We start from the raw sequence: 16,874 nt of genomic DNA, 5'->3' as shown, positions 1-16,874 counted from the left end.
CTTAACATATAACTGAAAAGGCACTTTAAAGCAGTAGGAAAAAGGAAAATTTTTTCAACAAATGGTACTAGGACAACAGATCAGCCACATAAAGATACAAAAAAAAAAAAAAATTACCACATGTCAAAGACAGTCCCAAGGAGGATGAAACCTCAATGAAAGAGACAAAACTATAAACCATGTAAGTAAATATCAGGCATATTCATAACCTGGAGAGAGAAAAAGGTTTTAAGTGAAACATAAAACATGCTACCCGTAAGCAAAAATTAATATATATGAACATATGAAAATGTTAATCAAAATAGTATAAAAAGACAAGCTACAATTTGAGAAAAGATTCTGCAATACCACTCATAAGGAGTAGTATCCAGAATATATAAAGAACCCCCTGTAAACACTTAAGAAAAACGGACAAGAAACTTGAACACATATTTCACTCACCAAAGATGAAATCCAAATAGCCAATAAACTTAGGGGCATTTTCCCATGCTATCATTCAGAAAGTAAATTAGTAAAGTCTTTTCTGAAGAACAATGTGGTAATATATATGAACAGATGAAAGGTGTTAAGCCTCATCTGATGTAAGGAAAATGCTAATTAAAATCACAAGATAACATTATACACTCAACAGATTAGTAAAAATTAAAGTGTCGCTACATTCTTGATGAAATGAAAATCAGTACGAACATCTCTGGGAAATAGTTGGGCATGATCTAGCTAAGTTGACTGTAATAAACCCTGTATCCCTTGGGCTCTGCTCTTAGGTATATTTCCTTTTAAAAACACATGCAGAAGTTGCTTTTTAGTCATTAAGTCATATCTGACTTTGTACAACCCCATGGACTATATCCCACCAAGCTCCTCTGTCCATGGGATTTCCCAGGCAAGAATACTGTAGTGGGTTGCCATTTCCTTCTCCACGGGATCTTCCCGACCCAGAGATCCAACCCAGGTCTCCTGCCTGGCAGGCTGATTCTTTACCACTGAGCCAGCTGGGAAACCTTTCAAAATGCATACTCCAAATTTGAAAAAAAAATAAAAACTCCAAAACACACACACAAAATATCCAGAGCAACACCATTTGTAATATCCCCAAATTATAAACAACCCAGATGCAGATGTTCAGAGTAAAACAGCAAAATAAATTATTATATTCACACAATGGAATAAGCGAACTACAGCTTATATAGCAGATTACAGGGATGAATCTTATAATGTTTAAAAAAGGGAACAAGTCTTGAAAGTATACAGTATAATTTGATTCACAAAAATTTCAAAAATAGGAACTAAAAAGTGTGTTTAAGAATGTATATGTGGTAAAACTATAAAGAAATGCAAAGAAATGAAGAGCCAGGATGGTGCTAAAGAGGACAACAGGAGTTGTGATGGAAGGATCCTCTGAGGGAACTTCTGAGGTGCCAGAAATATTCTTTCTTGACCTGGGTAGTTACATAGGTGTTTATGACCATCTCCTTAAAAAAAAATCTATGTGTATATATCTGTGTATACATACACATAAAGATGTTTTCATAGACTTTCTGCATACGCTACAATAATAACAAGATACACAAATGGTCAGTAAATGCAAAAAGACATTTGACCTCACTAGTAATTAGTAAAATGAAAACTAAAACAGCATTGATTACCTATCACGATTTGCCTAAAATGTAAGATTGACAATATCCATTTTTGCTGAAGCTGCAAAGAAATGAGTTCTCTTTATGCTGTCAGAAGGAAAGTGAATTTGTAAAGCCTTTTTGAAGCAATGTGACAATATATATAAAAATGTAAAACCCATACATCTCACGAAGTACCAATTTCAATTTTCAATATCCATCCTAAGAAAATACTAGCACATGTACAAAACATGTATAGAAAGGTGTTTACTGTTCACTACAGCTTTGCTTGCAATAGTTAAAAAAATGAGTAAGTGTCAATAAGGGAATATTTATGAAAAGTATCATAACCCATATACTGGAATACTATGCAGCTATTAAAAATTAAGATAAATCTTTATGAACTGACATGCAAAGATCTCAAAAGTGAACAAATGAACAAAAGCAAGTCACAGAACATATACACAGCATAATTATATTTTAAAAATATAAAAATGTATATGAATTTATATATATATATGTATGAAAACAGACTAAAATTTTATACTCTAAGTTGTGAGCAGTGATTACCTTTGGGGCAGGAAGGGGAAGGGAGAAGTAGGGTAAAGAGGGTACTTTTACATTTTACGCTATATTTCTGAATTTTTGTTTAAGAACACATCCACAGACTACTTGCTCATTTTTAACAGGTGGTAATAGCAAAACGACTGTATTGCTATTTATTCCATTCCAGTGAGAACAACTGAATACATTTGGAAATAACTTGCTTTCAAAGCTAATTCTTTTGTTCTTGGAAGGCCTCAAGAGAGCCTATCGTGTGTAACAGGGCTGTCAGCCATCAACTGATGAACCATGTGTAGGATACTAAGTGACTTGGTTCATCTCCAGGCTCACCCTTTGAAAATATTTGCATACATTCTCCTATCCCAGCTCATTGGCAACAACAATAATGTTTTCCCAAAGCACTTTGCTAAAGTAAATAAATTCTGATGCTACACATCAAATCACAAAGAGCAAAGTGTAGATGTGGCTGTCAAGATGTATGTTTCGATCTAAATTAGCAATCACACCCTTGGTGAGTGACTTTTGGAATAAGCAGTTTGTATTTAGATTCATAAGGAAGAAGCTAGAGCGCACTAAATCTTCTTCTCCACTTACTCCACCATAGCTCTTTCCAAGTCAAATGATTTCCTATAAAAGTGGGAAAGAGGGAAGCCTGATCACTAGTCATTGGCAACTGGTAGTGAATCAAAATCAAAAGCACTATCAGTACATTTATGAAGGAAAATCCAACTCCATGCATACATTTTGGTGTGCATTTTATTTTTGATTGGAATCATATCCATACGAATGAAAACTGCCAAAGTATTCTTTACTCTTTTGAAAGCTAGGCCCTTGCCTTGCAGTGTCAGAGGAAGGCAAAAACTAAGCCAGTCATGCTGGAGACATCCCTGCTATATGCACACTGACAGGAGAGGCGCTGCCTAGGAAATGCCTTTTGGTTGATGAACAGAGGAGAATCTATACACACATGAAATACACATGGAAACACATCAGCACGTGCAATTCGTTGGCCTGGTCCTCCGGCATCCGCTGGCATGCATCTGTTCCAAAGGGCCTCTTATTCAGTGGTGTCAGCACTTGGTCTCGTTACGCCTCTTATCAGCAAATACCTTTCTACTCCAGAATGGAAAACAAGCGCTGAATTAATTACATCCAATATTGATGCATTATTTCCATAAGTCACCAATAAAAGAATGAATTTAATTTTAACACATTTATTTTCATGTGATTCTTAATAAAACACTTTCAAAACATTCTGTACATTTCAAGCCACTCAGAACTGCATTACATTCTATAAATGAGATTTGTTGGGATGAGGTGCCAAGATGTCTCTGTACAAAGATGTACAATATGTACAGTCGCTGTAAGTGCAAGCTGTGCAAAGCAGTCTAAAACACTAATTCATGCCAAGGCTTAGAAAACATTTCAACACATAAAACTAAAGCTTCAAACTGCATTGTAATTTTTTTTTCCTGGGCAAATGATTAGTTTATAAACAAATATATGTATATGTCATATAGAAAGAATAATTTGATTCTTCAGCTCAGTCAGCACCATGCAGCTGACTGGATACATTACAAGGCTGCTCTCCTAGGCTTCTTTCTAGGGCGCACTTTGCCACACTGAACGGTTGTCTTATCACTGAGCTGCCGCCGCCACCTTTGGCTGAACCACAGCAACACTAGGAGGTTTAAATTTGGGGAGATAAAGGCCAAACTTGTTCTCAATGCCAGCAAAAGTGGCGGTGGCGAGTCTGTATCCACCGATGTGATCAGGATTGGCAGGAGGGAGGTCTGCGATGCGTGACTTAGGTGTGGGTTCTGAGCCAGAGGGTTTGCTGTGGATAGGAAAAGTCAATGGTCAGTGTGTTCAACATTGATGAACAGCAGACACACGGCACTGTGGAGCAACTATACTCCAAAAAAACAAACAAAAGAAAATGAAGAAGATGACACACCACTGAACACTTTCAGTCTGACCCATGTGTCACCAAGAAGAGTGTCCAATGTTTTCCTTGTCAATTATGCTGCACTAGTCATGACTTATAGCTGCAATGATTCACGTATCTGGTTTAGAAGAGAAATGGCCTCCATTTCATACACACAAATAGATCCACAGAAAGAGAGATCGGAAGGAAAAACACTCATATATTACCACTCTGGGAAGTAGGACTACGAATGATTTTTCTATTTTCCCAATTTTTTACACTAAGCATAAATTAACTGCAGAAAACTTACATTTTCTTTTATTGTAACATAATTATAAAAGCTAACTTTTCAAGTAATAAGCTCATGAAGGTTATTACTAAAATTATTTAAAGAGAAGTAAATATAATTCTGACTTTTTCCAGAATGCAAAAGTATTGAAAAGCCTGAAACTTTGAGATTGTCCTTTCTTTCTTTGTATAATTCCTTCAACTTCATTGTTCAACAGCTAACTCCCTACCTGGCTTCTGAGCAGGAAAAGAATTCATAGGTTTATGGAGTAAAGACTCAGATACAGAATTTGATCTTCTGCTGAAAAGCTGGTAATTGCTTGCTTTGGGCACAACCTTCCCCTCCCAGCAAATTCAAGTGATTCCTCTTGTCCACGGTGAAAGCTTCAAGTACTAACCGTCAAAAGGCCCAATTTGTGGCCTAAATCTCACCAGTGATTATGTCCATGGGCATAACCTTTCTTTGAACCTTTTTTTTTTTTTTTTGCAGAGAGTTAGTTCTAAGAACTTCTAAACCTTTGTAATAATAAATCATGGTGAATAATGAAATCATGAGGGTGTGAAAGGGATTGATTGAGTTTTCAAAAGTTTACAAAAGTGTAACTAACACAAATTTATATTACTTCTGGTAAAAAGGCCAAATAAGGACCTAAATCCATGAAGCTCAGTATCCGCTTACACTAAAAAGACAACTATTCATATTACATTTTAATTTGCTTCCTCTCTAAACTTTCCCCAAGCAGTTGCTTAATGCTGTGTATGGGGTCACCCTGTCCAAGTCTTACTCCTCTAATGGTGAAGAGTCTTAGGCCCATGGTTTGTTTTAAACGTATTGCTCCTGCAGGGTCCTCTGTCCTGTCGGTTGCTATCCCAAAAATGCCTTTATAGGCTGAACAAACACCTGTCTGGGGTTTTGGTGCTTTCTTTATAAGGGAGTTTGAAAAGTTGCACTTACAGGCCTCCAAAATCAATGTAAAACCACCGCTGGAGAAGTTCATAGGTGACCAGAGTAACACCAAACTGGGGAGAGGATCGAAACACTCGAGCTAAAGAGGGAGAAAGGGGGAGGGGGACAGTTAACAGCAGGATGGCTACAGCAAAGCCCACAGGTGAGTAATGGGAGCCCGACCCCAATGCCAACCAGCCTTTCTGCACGGCTCCAGCCCCTACCTGCAGTTCCTTTCCAAAATGCTGAGGGCCCTTCTTCCCGGAGTATCTTCCTGAAACAGTCGATGACACCACTGTATGTCGTCTGGCCAGCGCGGGCAGCCACCTGCAGTCTTGTCTTGATGACATCAGCAGGGGTCACCAGAGAAGCAGCAGGCACACCTTCCAGGAGAAAGGCACATTTAATTCATCCCGAATACCTTACAAAGGACAGACAGACTGCTAACAACCAACAGTACAATTAGCAACTTTAACTGCTTTAACTCAATGCTTCTTATATAGCTACCTTGGGCACTAATGGAAAAAGGATATATAATCCCACTAGCTGCTTCAGTGGAGTCAGGGCAAAACTCTCTTATTCGCTCTGTATTAGGAAAATCACTCTATGTTGCATGATCCCAAAGAACAGTGAGAGGAATAAATGGAGCAATATTACTAGGACAATTCCCAGTGTTCCCCTTTGGGTTTCAACTATTTTATTACCTCTTTCCTTTTCTTAAATAAGACAGTATTTTCATGTATAATAAAGAATGAGGATAATGTCAATTTAATGAGCTGCTAAATATATCTGATAGCAAACTGTAGTGTGGTTTTTTTTCTTTTGCTGATTCCTGTCACCTTACTGTATGAGGTGACTATCAATACTCATATCCACTCACCCTTTGAGGGGCTAACTTGAGAGTTAACTGTGACTCCTTTCAGACATGCTTACATGACAGAAGTCGTTACAACTGAAGCAGAGGAGGCCAGGCAACCAGTTAGGGAACAGGAGGGGAACTGATCATCAAAAGGCCTTGTCAGCCATTCCCGGTGCCCCAGCTCCCTGGGGCCACGCTGAGACTCATCAGCGGCAGGACACTCAAGAAGGATTTCACAACCACACCTTTCACTTATAAAGCAAAACAGGGAACAAAGGAGCAAGATGATCTTCCTCAGGGGGAAGAAATTCAATTTGGCCTGAATTTCACTGAATCATCACTAGGCAGATGGAGCTGGCCACTCAGGGAACGTAGTTGGAGCGGGCGGTGGGGAGTGCTCTGTTAGAGACGATGCAAATATCCTCCCGCCAAGCCCTACACCTCATTCACATGAAACTAGGTAAATTCCTGCCTTTGGAATGTTCTGAATCCTGAATGTTCTTAGTGCCTGCCAGCAAAGCTTTACAGATAAAAATTAAAAAAATTCATTTCTAATTCTGAAAACTGACATCAAATGTCTGTGGGCAAGAAGCTGGTGCTGACAGCTCCATGAAGATGTTTACTTGGTTCCATCAGCCACTGGCAAAATGCCTGTCCATGATTAAAGTGTTCTTTGCTGCTGTCTGGATAGCAGAGAGCAAAGATGAGGAAAGATGTGCTGGCCCTCACTTCAACTGGGGAGGCTTTGGTGTATACCTGAAAGGAGCTGGATGAACACTCAGTGCCAAGACTGAGCAGGTAGCTTTACTGGCTTTTGAATTATAACTGCAAGTGACTGCCCCAAATAAGGGCTCAAGGCTCCCTCGGAGAGTTTCTTACTCATCACGAGTCATTCCCTGTCATCACGGATGAGAATAACATGTCCAACCAGCGCCCCTGGAACCCAGGGTTCCTGCTACATACCACTCCCCCAGGGGTACCCAGACTGTCCTGCTTTGCTGAGCCCGCAGACCAGAGGAGAAGGCGTGCCGTGCAGGAGCCTGGGTGGTCAGAGCCACCTGAGCAGCGCTGGGCTTGCGTTCATTCACCTCGCCCGTCTCTCTCCCTAAGCAGCAGTGATGGCAAGTAAACACATGCCCTTTCCTCCTTCTGCCGCATCTGAGGATTGCTGCAGTGAAGGACAACCTGGTCCTGCCCTTCTATCTGGAATCAGCTCCCTCTCAACACAAGACAAAGGCTGGAGCATGGGATTGAGAGGAAGCTTCTCAGCACCTTCCTACATTTGAAACCCCTGCCTTCAAGGGGCTCCGGGCACAGGAGAGAGGGCAGAATTTATGTAAACAACCATTAATAAAAGACAGAGCATGTTAAGAACCAAGAAGAAACGCCCCCACGGGGTGGTGCTGAGGAGGAAGTATGGCTCTGTTTGGTCTGATGAGGATGATGGCAGAAGGAATACGGACAGTTTCAAACTCAAGTTGGAGCCGAATCATGTTGGTTGCACTATACAGAATAAGAAAGTGAGGGGATGCTAGACCTGTGCATCAGGATGAGGTGCAACAAAGCAACTGATGTGGTGAAGAACTTCTCTACGTTAATGCTCAGCTTGACTGCACCCAAGGTTTCAGGGGCAGAGGAGGCTAAGAAACACAGTACTGATGAAAGCCCAACTGAGATGGGCAGAGCTAATTTGGCTGCGAGTTCCTAAGCTGCATTAAGCTGTTTACCCACATTATGCAAATGTAATTAACGCTCATCAGAATTATAGCATACCCCACAAAGGAGAAAAAGCGATCGTATTTAAACTAAGTCAGATACAAACAATAACCTTTCCAGAAGTAAAGAAGAGGAGCACAGAGATTCTGTACTTAGAGAATGGGGGTGGGGTGGGTAGGGACTCTTTTGGCTTAAAAAAAAAAAAAAAGTTACCTGCCATGGCTCCAGCTGCAAGGAGATTTATACCTCCCACGTGTCCGTTTTCATCAGCCAGAAGTAGTTTGCAGTGAGCATAAACAGGAAAATAAATTGCAGAGAAGGGAATGTCTCGGAGGAAACACGCTTTGGCACCCTGTCACAGAGTGAGGAAAGAGTGCAAAACAGTTGTATAAACAAGGTGTGAATGACCACGAGGGATCCAGGGTGACAAGCCTGAGCTGTCCCTCAGACAGCATTGGGACTGACGTGGAAGAGAAACAGGATAACAAGTCAGGCGCAGGGAAATCGAGACGCGGCTCCAAGTTTGAGAAAGTCTGGTGGATCTGGGAGCCCTAGAGTTAGTTAACGGTGGTATTCTGACAACTACCAATTTCCTGGCATTTCCAGTATGGATTCAGATTTTAAGGTTAATAAAAATTCAATGTTCGGACCTCTAGGCTGCTTGTTCTGGTTCGCCTTGGTGAGTGCCAGGGGATGGGGTGTGGCTGGGAACAGACTTAGAAACCCAGTATTGATAGCTTGATTTCAAAGCAACCAACAAAGGCAGCTCCTCAAACTAGCAAATTACCAACTCAATCCACCTCAGCTTAGAGCCCCTGAAGTACCAGGTAAGAAGCTATGGGTAGGAGCCTTAGAAAAGGAAGGGAAGCTTCCTCGGTGGCTCAGGTGGTAAAGAATCTGCCCCCAATGCAGGAAACTTGGGTTTGATCCCTGGGCTGGGAAGATGCCCTGGAGAAGGGAATGGCTACCCACTCCAGTATTCTTGCCTGAAGAATCCCACGGACAGAGGAGCCTGGTGGGCTACAGTTCATGGGGTACCAAGGAGTCACACACAAGTGAACAACTAATACATTCTAGGGAAGGGGAAAAAGAAACCACCAAACTTCCCTCCTTACTTCCTATGTCCTAAATGGCAGAGGACAGGGAAACCCAGACAGAATGTTTTAACAGGAAGTTTCCTTGAGAGTAGAAACAGTCAGACAGCTTGTCTTGGTGACTGACACTGCCCCTTCCTCAGCCCACACTAGCCTACTGCTCAGGCTTTAGCCAGCCAGGGAAACACTCCACCTTTGGTACTTGTTTTCCGGATGGCTCTGTTTTTAAAAGGCAAACTCAAACATTAAAGAAAAAAAAAAAATTTCCTGGGACTCTCTGAGAGATGCTACAGAGAGAAATAATTTTAATAAAGTCAGTTTTCAAAGGGAATTCTAAAAAGGATGGCAGTTGGGGGTAGAAAGGAGAGTATGTACAAAACTCTCAGGACAGGCATCATCGGTTTACAGGCATCATTGGTCCTAAGAGACCAGTTTGTAGTTTGAAGCTGTGTGATTCTAATACAGAGAATTTCTAATTTCCAATTTGCAGCTACAGAAGCCAATTTACACATTTCTACAGTGATGGGTCTATAAATAAATCAGACGCTGTGGAAACACAGTTGTCTATAAAAGCTAAATTTTCGTATCCCTCCCCTTACACCAGGCGAAAGAAGAGAAAGAAATACTCTTCCTTGTTTAAGAAAAATAATAGCTTCTGCTCCATTACATCTGATCTGTAATGATGGGAGTAAGCATACCTGCAGGGAAGGAATCTGTTGACTGGCATTTTGCTAAAGTACAGTACACTCCGGTTTGCTTTTGTTTTGCTTTTTTAAAATGCAATTCATTATTGACAAATCCCACCACTTAACTTCTTAAAGACCTGAATCCTACCAAACTCCACTACTGTTTCACTGTGGTCAAATTATTAAGACAAAGACAAGCTCCTACTGTGAAGATAACAATGGAGATAGATCAGACTCAAAATAAACATATGACTATTTTGAAGTCAGTCCTAAAACAGCCCCAAAAGAACACCAAAGAAACTTTTCCCATATCCACCGGTAAATAAAAGGCTGTGAGCCTGAAGCCAGCGGGTCTGTGGTGCTGGCCTCCCTGCTGGCAACTTCATAAAAGCCTGAAGATGCCAACAGGACGGCGTGGCTGTGCATCCCACTGCCTCTAATAGAAGTGTCCTGATTTTTTCTTTTTGTTTTGATTTTCTACTATAGGAACTACCCTGCTGGACAAGATTGCTTTTCCATTTATAGGGAAGAAGTCTGGTTTTGACATTTTTTTCACATTTCTATGGAGTACACTACACCCTCTCTATTGAGATAACCCAAGGGAATCTACCCACCTTGTACAGACCAAAGAGTCCCAGGTCCCGGAGCACATTCAAGGCACTGACCCTGGGTCCTGTGGTGATCTCTCCAGCTACCTGTAGGCGAATCTTTACTATCTCCAGAGGGTTAGTGAAGATGACCTGAGAGCCGCCAGCCTGCAGGCAAGGAAGGAGAGACAGAGCAGATTTCCATATCAGAGCCCGACTGACCCGGAGTAGAGCCAAAAGAAATCTGGGGACCTCCACACTGCACCTCTTTACCCCTCCCCCTTGGCAGGGAGGGGAAAGAGAGTCCGATGCTTTGGCTGATGCTGGAAGGGCTCACAGGGATGGCCCCAAACTCTGTCTCAAATCAACTTATGTCTAGTTTTGCTTCTATTTGAAATGTCAGGAGTGTTTCCCAGACCAGTCTTTCCTGGGTCAACCCAGCCATATCCAAAATGGCAAAACTAATAAACTCATTTGGAAAACAAAAGTGAAGCCAGATGTGGCAGCTGGTGCTCCAGTGAAAGGGAAAGAGATGGTAGGAGATTGACTGGTATCTTCCACCAAGCTGGAGCTAAAATTCGGATCTACACAGCTTCTTTCCTCTTCTTGAAAGCAAGCAGTCTCCTTAGCTCAACTACTTGCTGCCACTTTCTTGGACTGTAGAGCAATTAACACAGAGGTGTTTTTGCCCCACGCTAGTCAAAGGTGGCAAGTCTCCTCTGGTTCAAACTCTAAAATGTATTATCCTGCACAAAACTCTGCAACTACATCCACACAAAAGAAGATAATTTGGAAGGACAATTGCAGTATCATTTCAAGACCAAACTAGACACACTGTTCAAGACAGAGATGGGAAATGGAGCATCTAGTTATCACAAGTACAAGAGAGGGCAAACCAAAGCCACACTCCACACTCACCCATGGTGAGCGACCATAGAGATATTTAAATTTAGATAATGAAAGTGTATGTGCACTGGAAATCTGTTGAGGGGAGGAGAGAGAATGTTTAACAAAACTGCTACCAACACCTTTTCTGGTTTCCCTAAGGAAAAAAAAAAACAAAACATGTGTATGTGTACACATAGGGATACATAAAAATAAATAAAAATTTTAAAACATAAATATATATACATTTCCATTCATGAAGTGAAAAAAATCTCATTTGCACACTGTCATCTTAAGTGTAGCTGTTTACACTATATAATCAGAACCACACTCGTATAATCATAATTACATTACATAATCATAACTTCACTGTAATAGCATGTCACATGTGAAACAGGAGCCTCATTGGGCACTGGAATTCCACAGGTACAGAAGGACTATAAACACCCATAAAACCCACAAGCCACATTCAATGCCACTTCAATACTTCACCTTCACTCATATTCCTGTTCATTTTTCTAAAACCCACAGCCCTCCACACCCCCTTTCCAAGGGGCAGCAAAAAGTCCCAGACCATTGTCTTAACTGACCAGGGGCTAGAAACCAACAAAACACTCCTGTTCTCACCCTGATCCCTCATTCCTATCAACATCCACAACTGCCAACACTGACACAAGATTCCTTTCCTCTTGGTGGGAAGTTGATTGCCCTGGATTCCTCAGGGCCCTAATCCTCTTTTTGTCCACCGAGTACTGGGGTGCAGCAATTTGCTGTCTCTCTCTGGATTTCCTGCAACTCCCAAATCTATACAACCCAGACCACTGGCACAAAGGTTCCTGAATGACGACTGATCCAATTTTACACGTTGATTTGCCCCTGCTTCTGCATCTTAATCTGTTGCACTGCAGGCAGGAGAAAGTATTTCAGTGTTTCAATCCAAGGAGACAATACTTTGAAAAGGATTGCTGGGTGAAAAATTATGTTAAAATGATAATCCAAGTAATTGCTCCTGTAGCTAGTATTAAGGACCAAACCAATTATAAAAGTTTACTACTTCCTTGAAATCTCTTGTTTAAATAATGGTTGCAAAGACTATCTCCGGGAAAATGCGCTTTATGTTCTAAACTAAAGCAGATTTAAAAAAAAAAAAAGCATAAATTTTTATTATAATCCCCCAAATTCACCACCACCAGATGAGGTCAACCCCTGGGTTCTACTCATTAAATATGGACATTATGTTTAAATAAATACAAAGTTCTTTCATGTTTTTAATCATTAGTAAACTATAAAATCCTGCAGAGTAGGAATACTCCAAATAGCACTGTGCCCCCAACCACACAGACACAGGTCCCTCCTCCTCTTCTGAAATAACTGTCAGTTTAGTGAAGTTTGTATTTAACAACTCTCCAGTTTCTTCCTACATGTACATGTAATAGGCTTTCAATTCAAACAGTACAGCTAAAAGAAGGAAAACACAAACACATTAACCATTACACGCCTTTAAGATCTGTTACCCAGCACCTGTACTACATATACAAAAAGGGCTATATCGTCAAAGCTATGGTTTTTCCAGTAGTCTTGTACAGATGTGAGAGTCAGACCATAAAAGAAGCTTTTCTTTCAGCTTGCTTTCATCAGTTAGAAAGAATTGATAATTTCAAACTGTGGTCCTGAGGAAGATTTGAGAGTCCCTTGGACAGCAAGGAGATCAAACCAGTCAATCCTAAAGGAAACCAACCCTGAATATTCATTGGAAGGACTGATGCTGAAGCTGAAGCTCCAATACTTTGGCCGCCTGATGCGAAGACATGACTCATTGGAAAAGACCCTGATGCTGGAAAAAACTGAAGGCAGGAGGAGAAGGGGGTGACAGAGGATGAGATGGTCGGATGGCATCACCGACTCAAAGAACATGAGTTTGAACAAACTCAGGGAGATAGTGAAGGATGGGGAAGCCTGGCATACTGCACTCCGTGGCGTCACAAAGTTATAGACACGACTGCGCAACTGAACAACAATAACAACATATACTAAGTCCCATCAACTCACTGGACACAATCACAAAACTACACATATATATATTTATGTTCCCATATATGTAAAATACATGAAATATAACAAGTGAATGTGGAAACAATGAAATGACACTAAAAGCAAGGCGCACACCTGTGTGTTTGTTTCAAACCTATGTATGTACTCCACTATGACTGAAGGAGAAAATTTCTACCAATTTCATGATCTATCTATTCTTTAAAAATGATCATGTTTAAGAACTTTATGACAGACCTAGGAATATACAGACAATATCCAGATGGAACGGAACAAGACCCTGTGGGATCCTTTCCGTCTCCTGTTTCTAGTTTGTAGGAAATAGGCTTCCTTCAGCCTCCCTGACCTTCCCTGAGTTCCAAAGGACAGATTCATAGAGTTGCTTTTCAGGAAAGGGAGGGAGCAGAAGCCCAGAGACAAAGCAGGAGCAGTCAAGAAACAACAATGCAGCAGGAGGCAGGGTTCTGGTTCCTCCCCAAGAAATACACGGAACAAATTACCTTTGACTTCTATAGGAACGAAGGCCCCCCATGCAGGGGGAGGATGGCGACTTCAGGCTTAGTACAAGACTGCAGGAGCCCTGCCCTATTCTCTCACCACTGACTCTGTACACAGTGGAAGATAATGAAGACTGATCCCCCTCCCCAGATGATTCTCCCTTTAAAAACGTTCACAGTTGAACAGAATCTTTGAAGTTGGTTTTTGGACCCGAGTCTGCCTTCTGCCCAGATTGCTGGCCTCCTGAATTAAGCAACCTTTCCTTTTCTAACCAACACTTACTTCTCAAGTACTGGCTTTCAAGATACAAGCAGCCAAGCCTGAGTTCAGTAACACAGAAACACTGAATAATAAAGATTGCTATCTGATTTGTCTAAAACTTTGGGTATGTTATAATACTTAAAGGAAAACACACAAGGCAAATATGCACTGTCCTTTTTTAAGCTCTGAGGTTAACCACTCTCATACATATTAAACTGGGAACAGGGAGAAGGGGTAATAAAATCTGCAACTAATTCAATTACTCTGATAAGAAAATCTGGTGACAAAGAACAAGATTATGATGTTATCACATCCTTAACTGTTGCCCTCTGAGAAACACATCAGGAAAATATCATTTCTCCTCTATTTTAAGACTCTACTGATTTTGATATCATGAATTTAATAACAGATATTCACAGGGAAAAAAAAATACTACTTACAGTAAATATAATCACTCCTACTACTAAGTCACTTTAGTCGTGTCCGACTTTGTGCGACCCCAGAGATGGCAGCCCATCAGGCTCGGCCGTCCCTGGGATTTTCCAGGCAAGAACACTGGAGTGGGTTGCCATTTCCTTCTCCAATGCATGAAAGTGAAAAGTCAAAGTGAAGTCACTCAGTCGTCTCCGACTCTTAGCGACCCCATGGACTGTAGCCCACCAGGCTTCTCCATCCATGGGATTTTCCAGGCAAGAGTACTGGAGTGGGGTTGCCATGGCCTTCTCCAAAATATAATCACTAAATATACAGAATTTCAGATGTGTTAAAGTGTGAAATAAAAATATAGTAACTTTTCAATTTAAAAAGTATCTGTATTTTTACAACTAGGCTGGCATTTGCTATTTTTAAAAGCAACAAAATTAAACAAAAAAATTAAAATGACCAATAAGTAAATATTTAAGCACAAATAATTCCATGCTCTTATTCAGTCTATATTAGGTAATAAAATCATCCTAAGTGACATAAACAGAACATAAAACATTAGGCACCCATTTATCACAAATATGTCAAAATTTAGTTAAGTTTATCAGAAGCAGAAAGGATTAGAGATGAAAACACTGGTTGCACCCCTGGGAGAAGTAAATAGGTAGGAGAAAGAATCTGCAAAGCATATGCCACTGTATCTTTTAAATTCTGAATCAAATGAATGTACTAACTACTCAAAAACAAAAAACAACCCCCACCCCTGCCACCAGAAAAAAGAAACAGAACTGGTCTTAGAAACAATGGCTCTTTTTACAGACCAGGTCCTCTCTCATACATGCTTCCCCACGGTAAACGGGAATTCATATACTTTAAATGCATTTGAAAAAACTAGTTAGCCCTAGTTATCTGTGGATCCAAAATTTTTAATAGGCTTATCTACCTATGCATATATGGACATCAAAAAAAATCAAACTAAGTAAAGCTGCTGCTACTGCTGCTGCTGCTAAGTCACTTCAGTCGTGTCCGACTCTGTGCGACCCCACAGACGGCAGCCCACTAGGCTCCGCCGGCCCTGGGATTCTCCAGGCAAGAACACTGGAGTGGGCTGCCATTTCCTTCTCCAATGCATGAAAGTGAAAAGTGAAAGCGAAGTCGCTCAGTCACATCTGACTCTTAGCGACCCCATGGACTGTAGCCTGCCAGGCTCCAGGCAAGAGTACTGGAGTGGGTTGTCATTGCCTTCTCCAAAGCTAGTGATCTGAAATAATAGACACTGAGATAAATAAAACTTCAGGTTAAAACATGATGATACACAGCTATGTAGTCTTAAATGAACACTGTGTAATTTGATGTTTTCCTACCTTCCTACCTTGTACTTGTGTTAACCAGCACACCATTTCATACAATAATACCTTTGGTGAATTTTTTCACTCATCAAATCACCAAAATTAATTTCTAACCTCTAACTGCCAAACTTCCCTCTCAAACTTGTTGTTTATTGTTTTAAAGAGATGCACGCATTAATATTAAAACTGACTTAGATGCTTCCATTTTTCAGTATTAAGTTGTCATTTCTTTGTTCCAGAACTGAATTACAAATGACACAACGAGACAGAACAAATCTCATTTTGAATGAGGCTTACCCACATCCAACAGAAAATAGAGAATGGAAAACCTCCATATCATCTTGTGTTGCATAATTTTTTAATGGGAAAATAAACAAACTAAAGCTGACAGCTTTAGTTATTAAAGATTTAGTGACTTCCCTGGTGACAGTAAAGAATCTGCCTGTAATACAGGAGACCCAGGTCCGCTCCCTGGGTAAGGAAGACCCCCTGGAGAAAGGAATGGCAAGCCACTTCAGTATTCTGGCCTGGAGAATTCCATGGACAGAGGAGCCTGGCAGGCTACAGTCCACAGGGTGGGGTCGCAAAGAGGTGGACACGACTGAGTGAATAACAGACAAAGCTGACAGCAAAAGTCAGGAGAAAAGGATGTAATACTGAGATGTCACCACTCACCTTTGATGTGCCTGAGACCAAGGGGCTACACACAGGACTGGGCCTGTTCGACCTGCCCGCATAATCCTACCCAGGGGCAAAGACCACAAAGACGCTGGGGATCCTGCCACCGGCTGCATGACCCCACCCCCACCCCTCCACCCCCAAGCACCAAGTCCCCTGTTTACTTCCCTCTTTGATCTGTTGTCTCTTATATTTGAAATTATTTCTCTCCAACTGCCAAATGTCCAATCTAAACAATTCATTTTATAAAGTCTTCCCTTACAGAGACAAGTGAAAATCTAACTTCAATTTAAGGCTATGGCTCTTTGAACAGATGTACAATATATATGTATTTAAAACAGCCAGAAAAACAAATAAGAGTCAAAGAATTAGTTGTCACTTTGACTCAAGCAGGATGAAGAGAGACAGTGGCTCTGGCTCACAATGCCATCCACCAAGCACTATTTTA

The 16,874-nt window shown here is 41.0% G+C and overlaps 1 protein-coding gene across 1 annotated transcript in view; it reads right to left on the bottom strand.

The window, feature by feature from the left end:
* Window positions 1-3,664: 3,664 nt before the first annotated feature.
* The window catches only part of SLC25A12 (solute carrier family 25 member 12), a 99,535-nt gene continuing 86,325 nt past the window's right edge, over window positions 3,665-16,874 (bottom strand). The window contains exons 14-18 of the mRNA XM_068968469.1: window positions 10,311-10,451; window positions 8,130-8,268; window positions 5,566-5,724; window positions 5,351-5,441; window positions 3,665-4,017 (exon numbers count right to left, since the gene is read on the bottom strand). Coding sequence (XP_068824570.1) covers window positions 3,819-4,017; window positions 5,351-5,441; window positions 5,566-5,724; window positions 8,130-8,268; window positions 10,311-10,451 — 729 coding nt within the window. The 3' untranslated portion in view covers window positions 3,665-3,818. The remainder of the gene's footprint in view (window positions 4,018-5,350; window positions 5,442-5,565; window positions 5,725-8,129; window positions 8,269-10,310; window positions 10,452-16,874) is intronic.

This window comes from Capricornis sumatraensis, chromosome 3 (genome assembly GCF_032405125.1).
Source record: "Capricornis sumatraensis isolate serow.1 chromosome 3, serow.2, whole genome shotgun sequence".
In the NCBI taxonomy this organism is placed as follows: Eukaryota; Metazoa; Chordata; class Mammalia; order Artiodactyla; family Bovidae; genus Capricornis; species Capricornis sumatraensis.
Note: the sequence above shows the minus strand (reverse complement) of the source record. Positions and strands in the feature narration are given on the sequence as shown.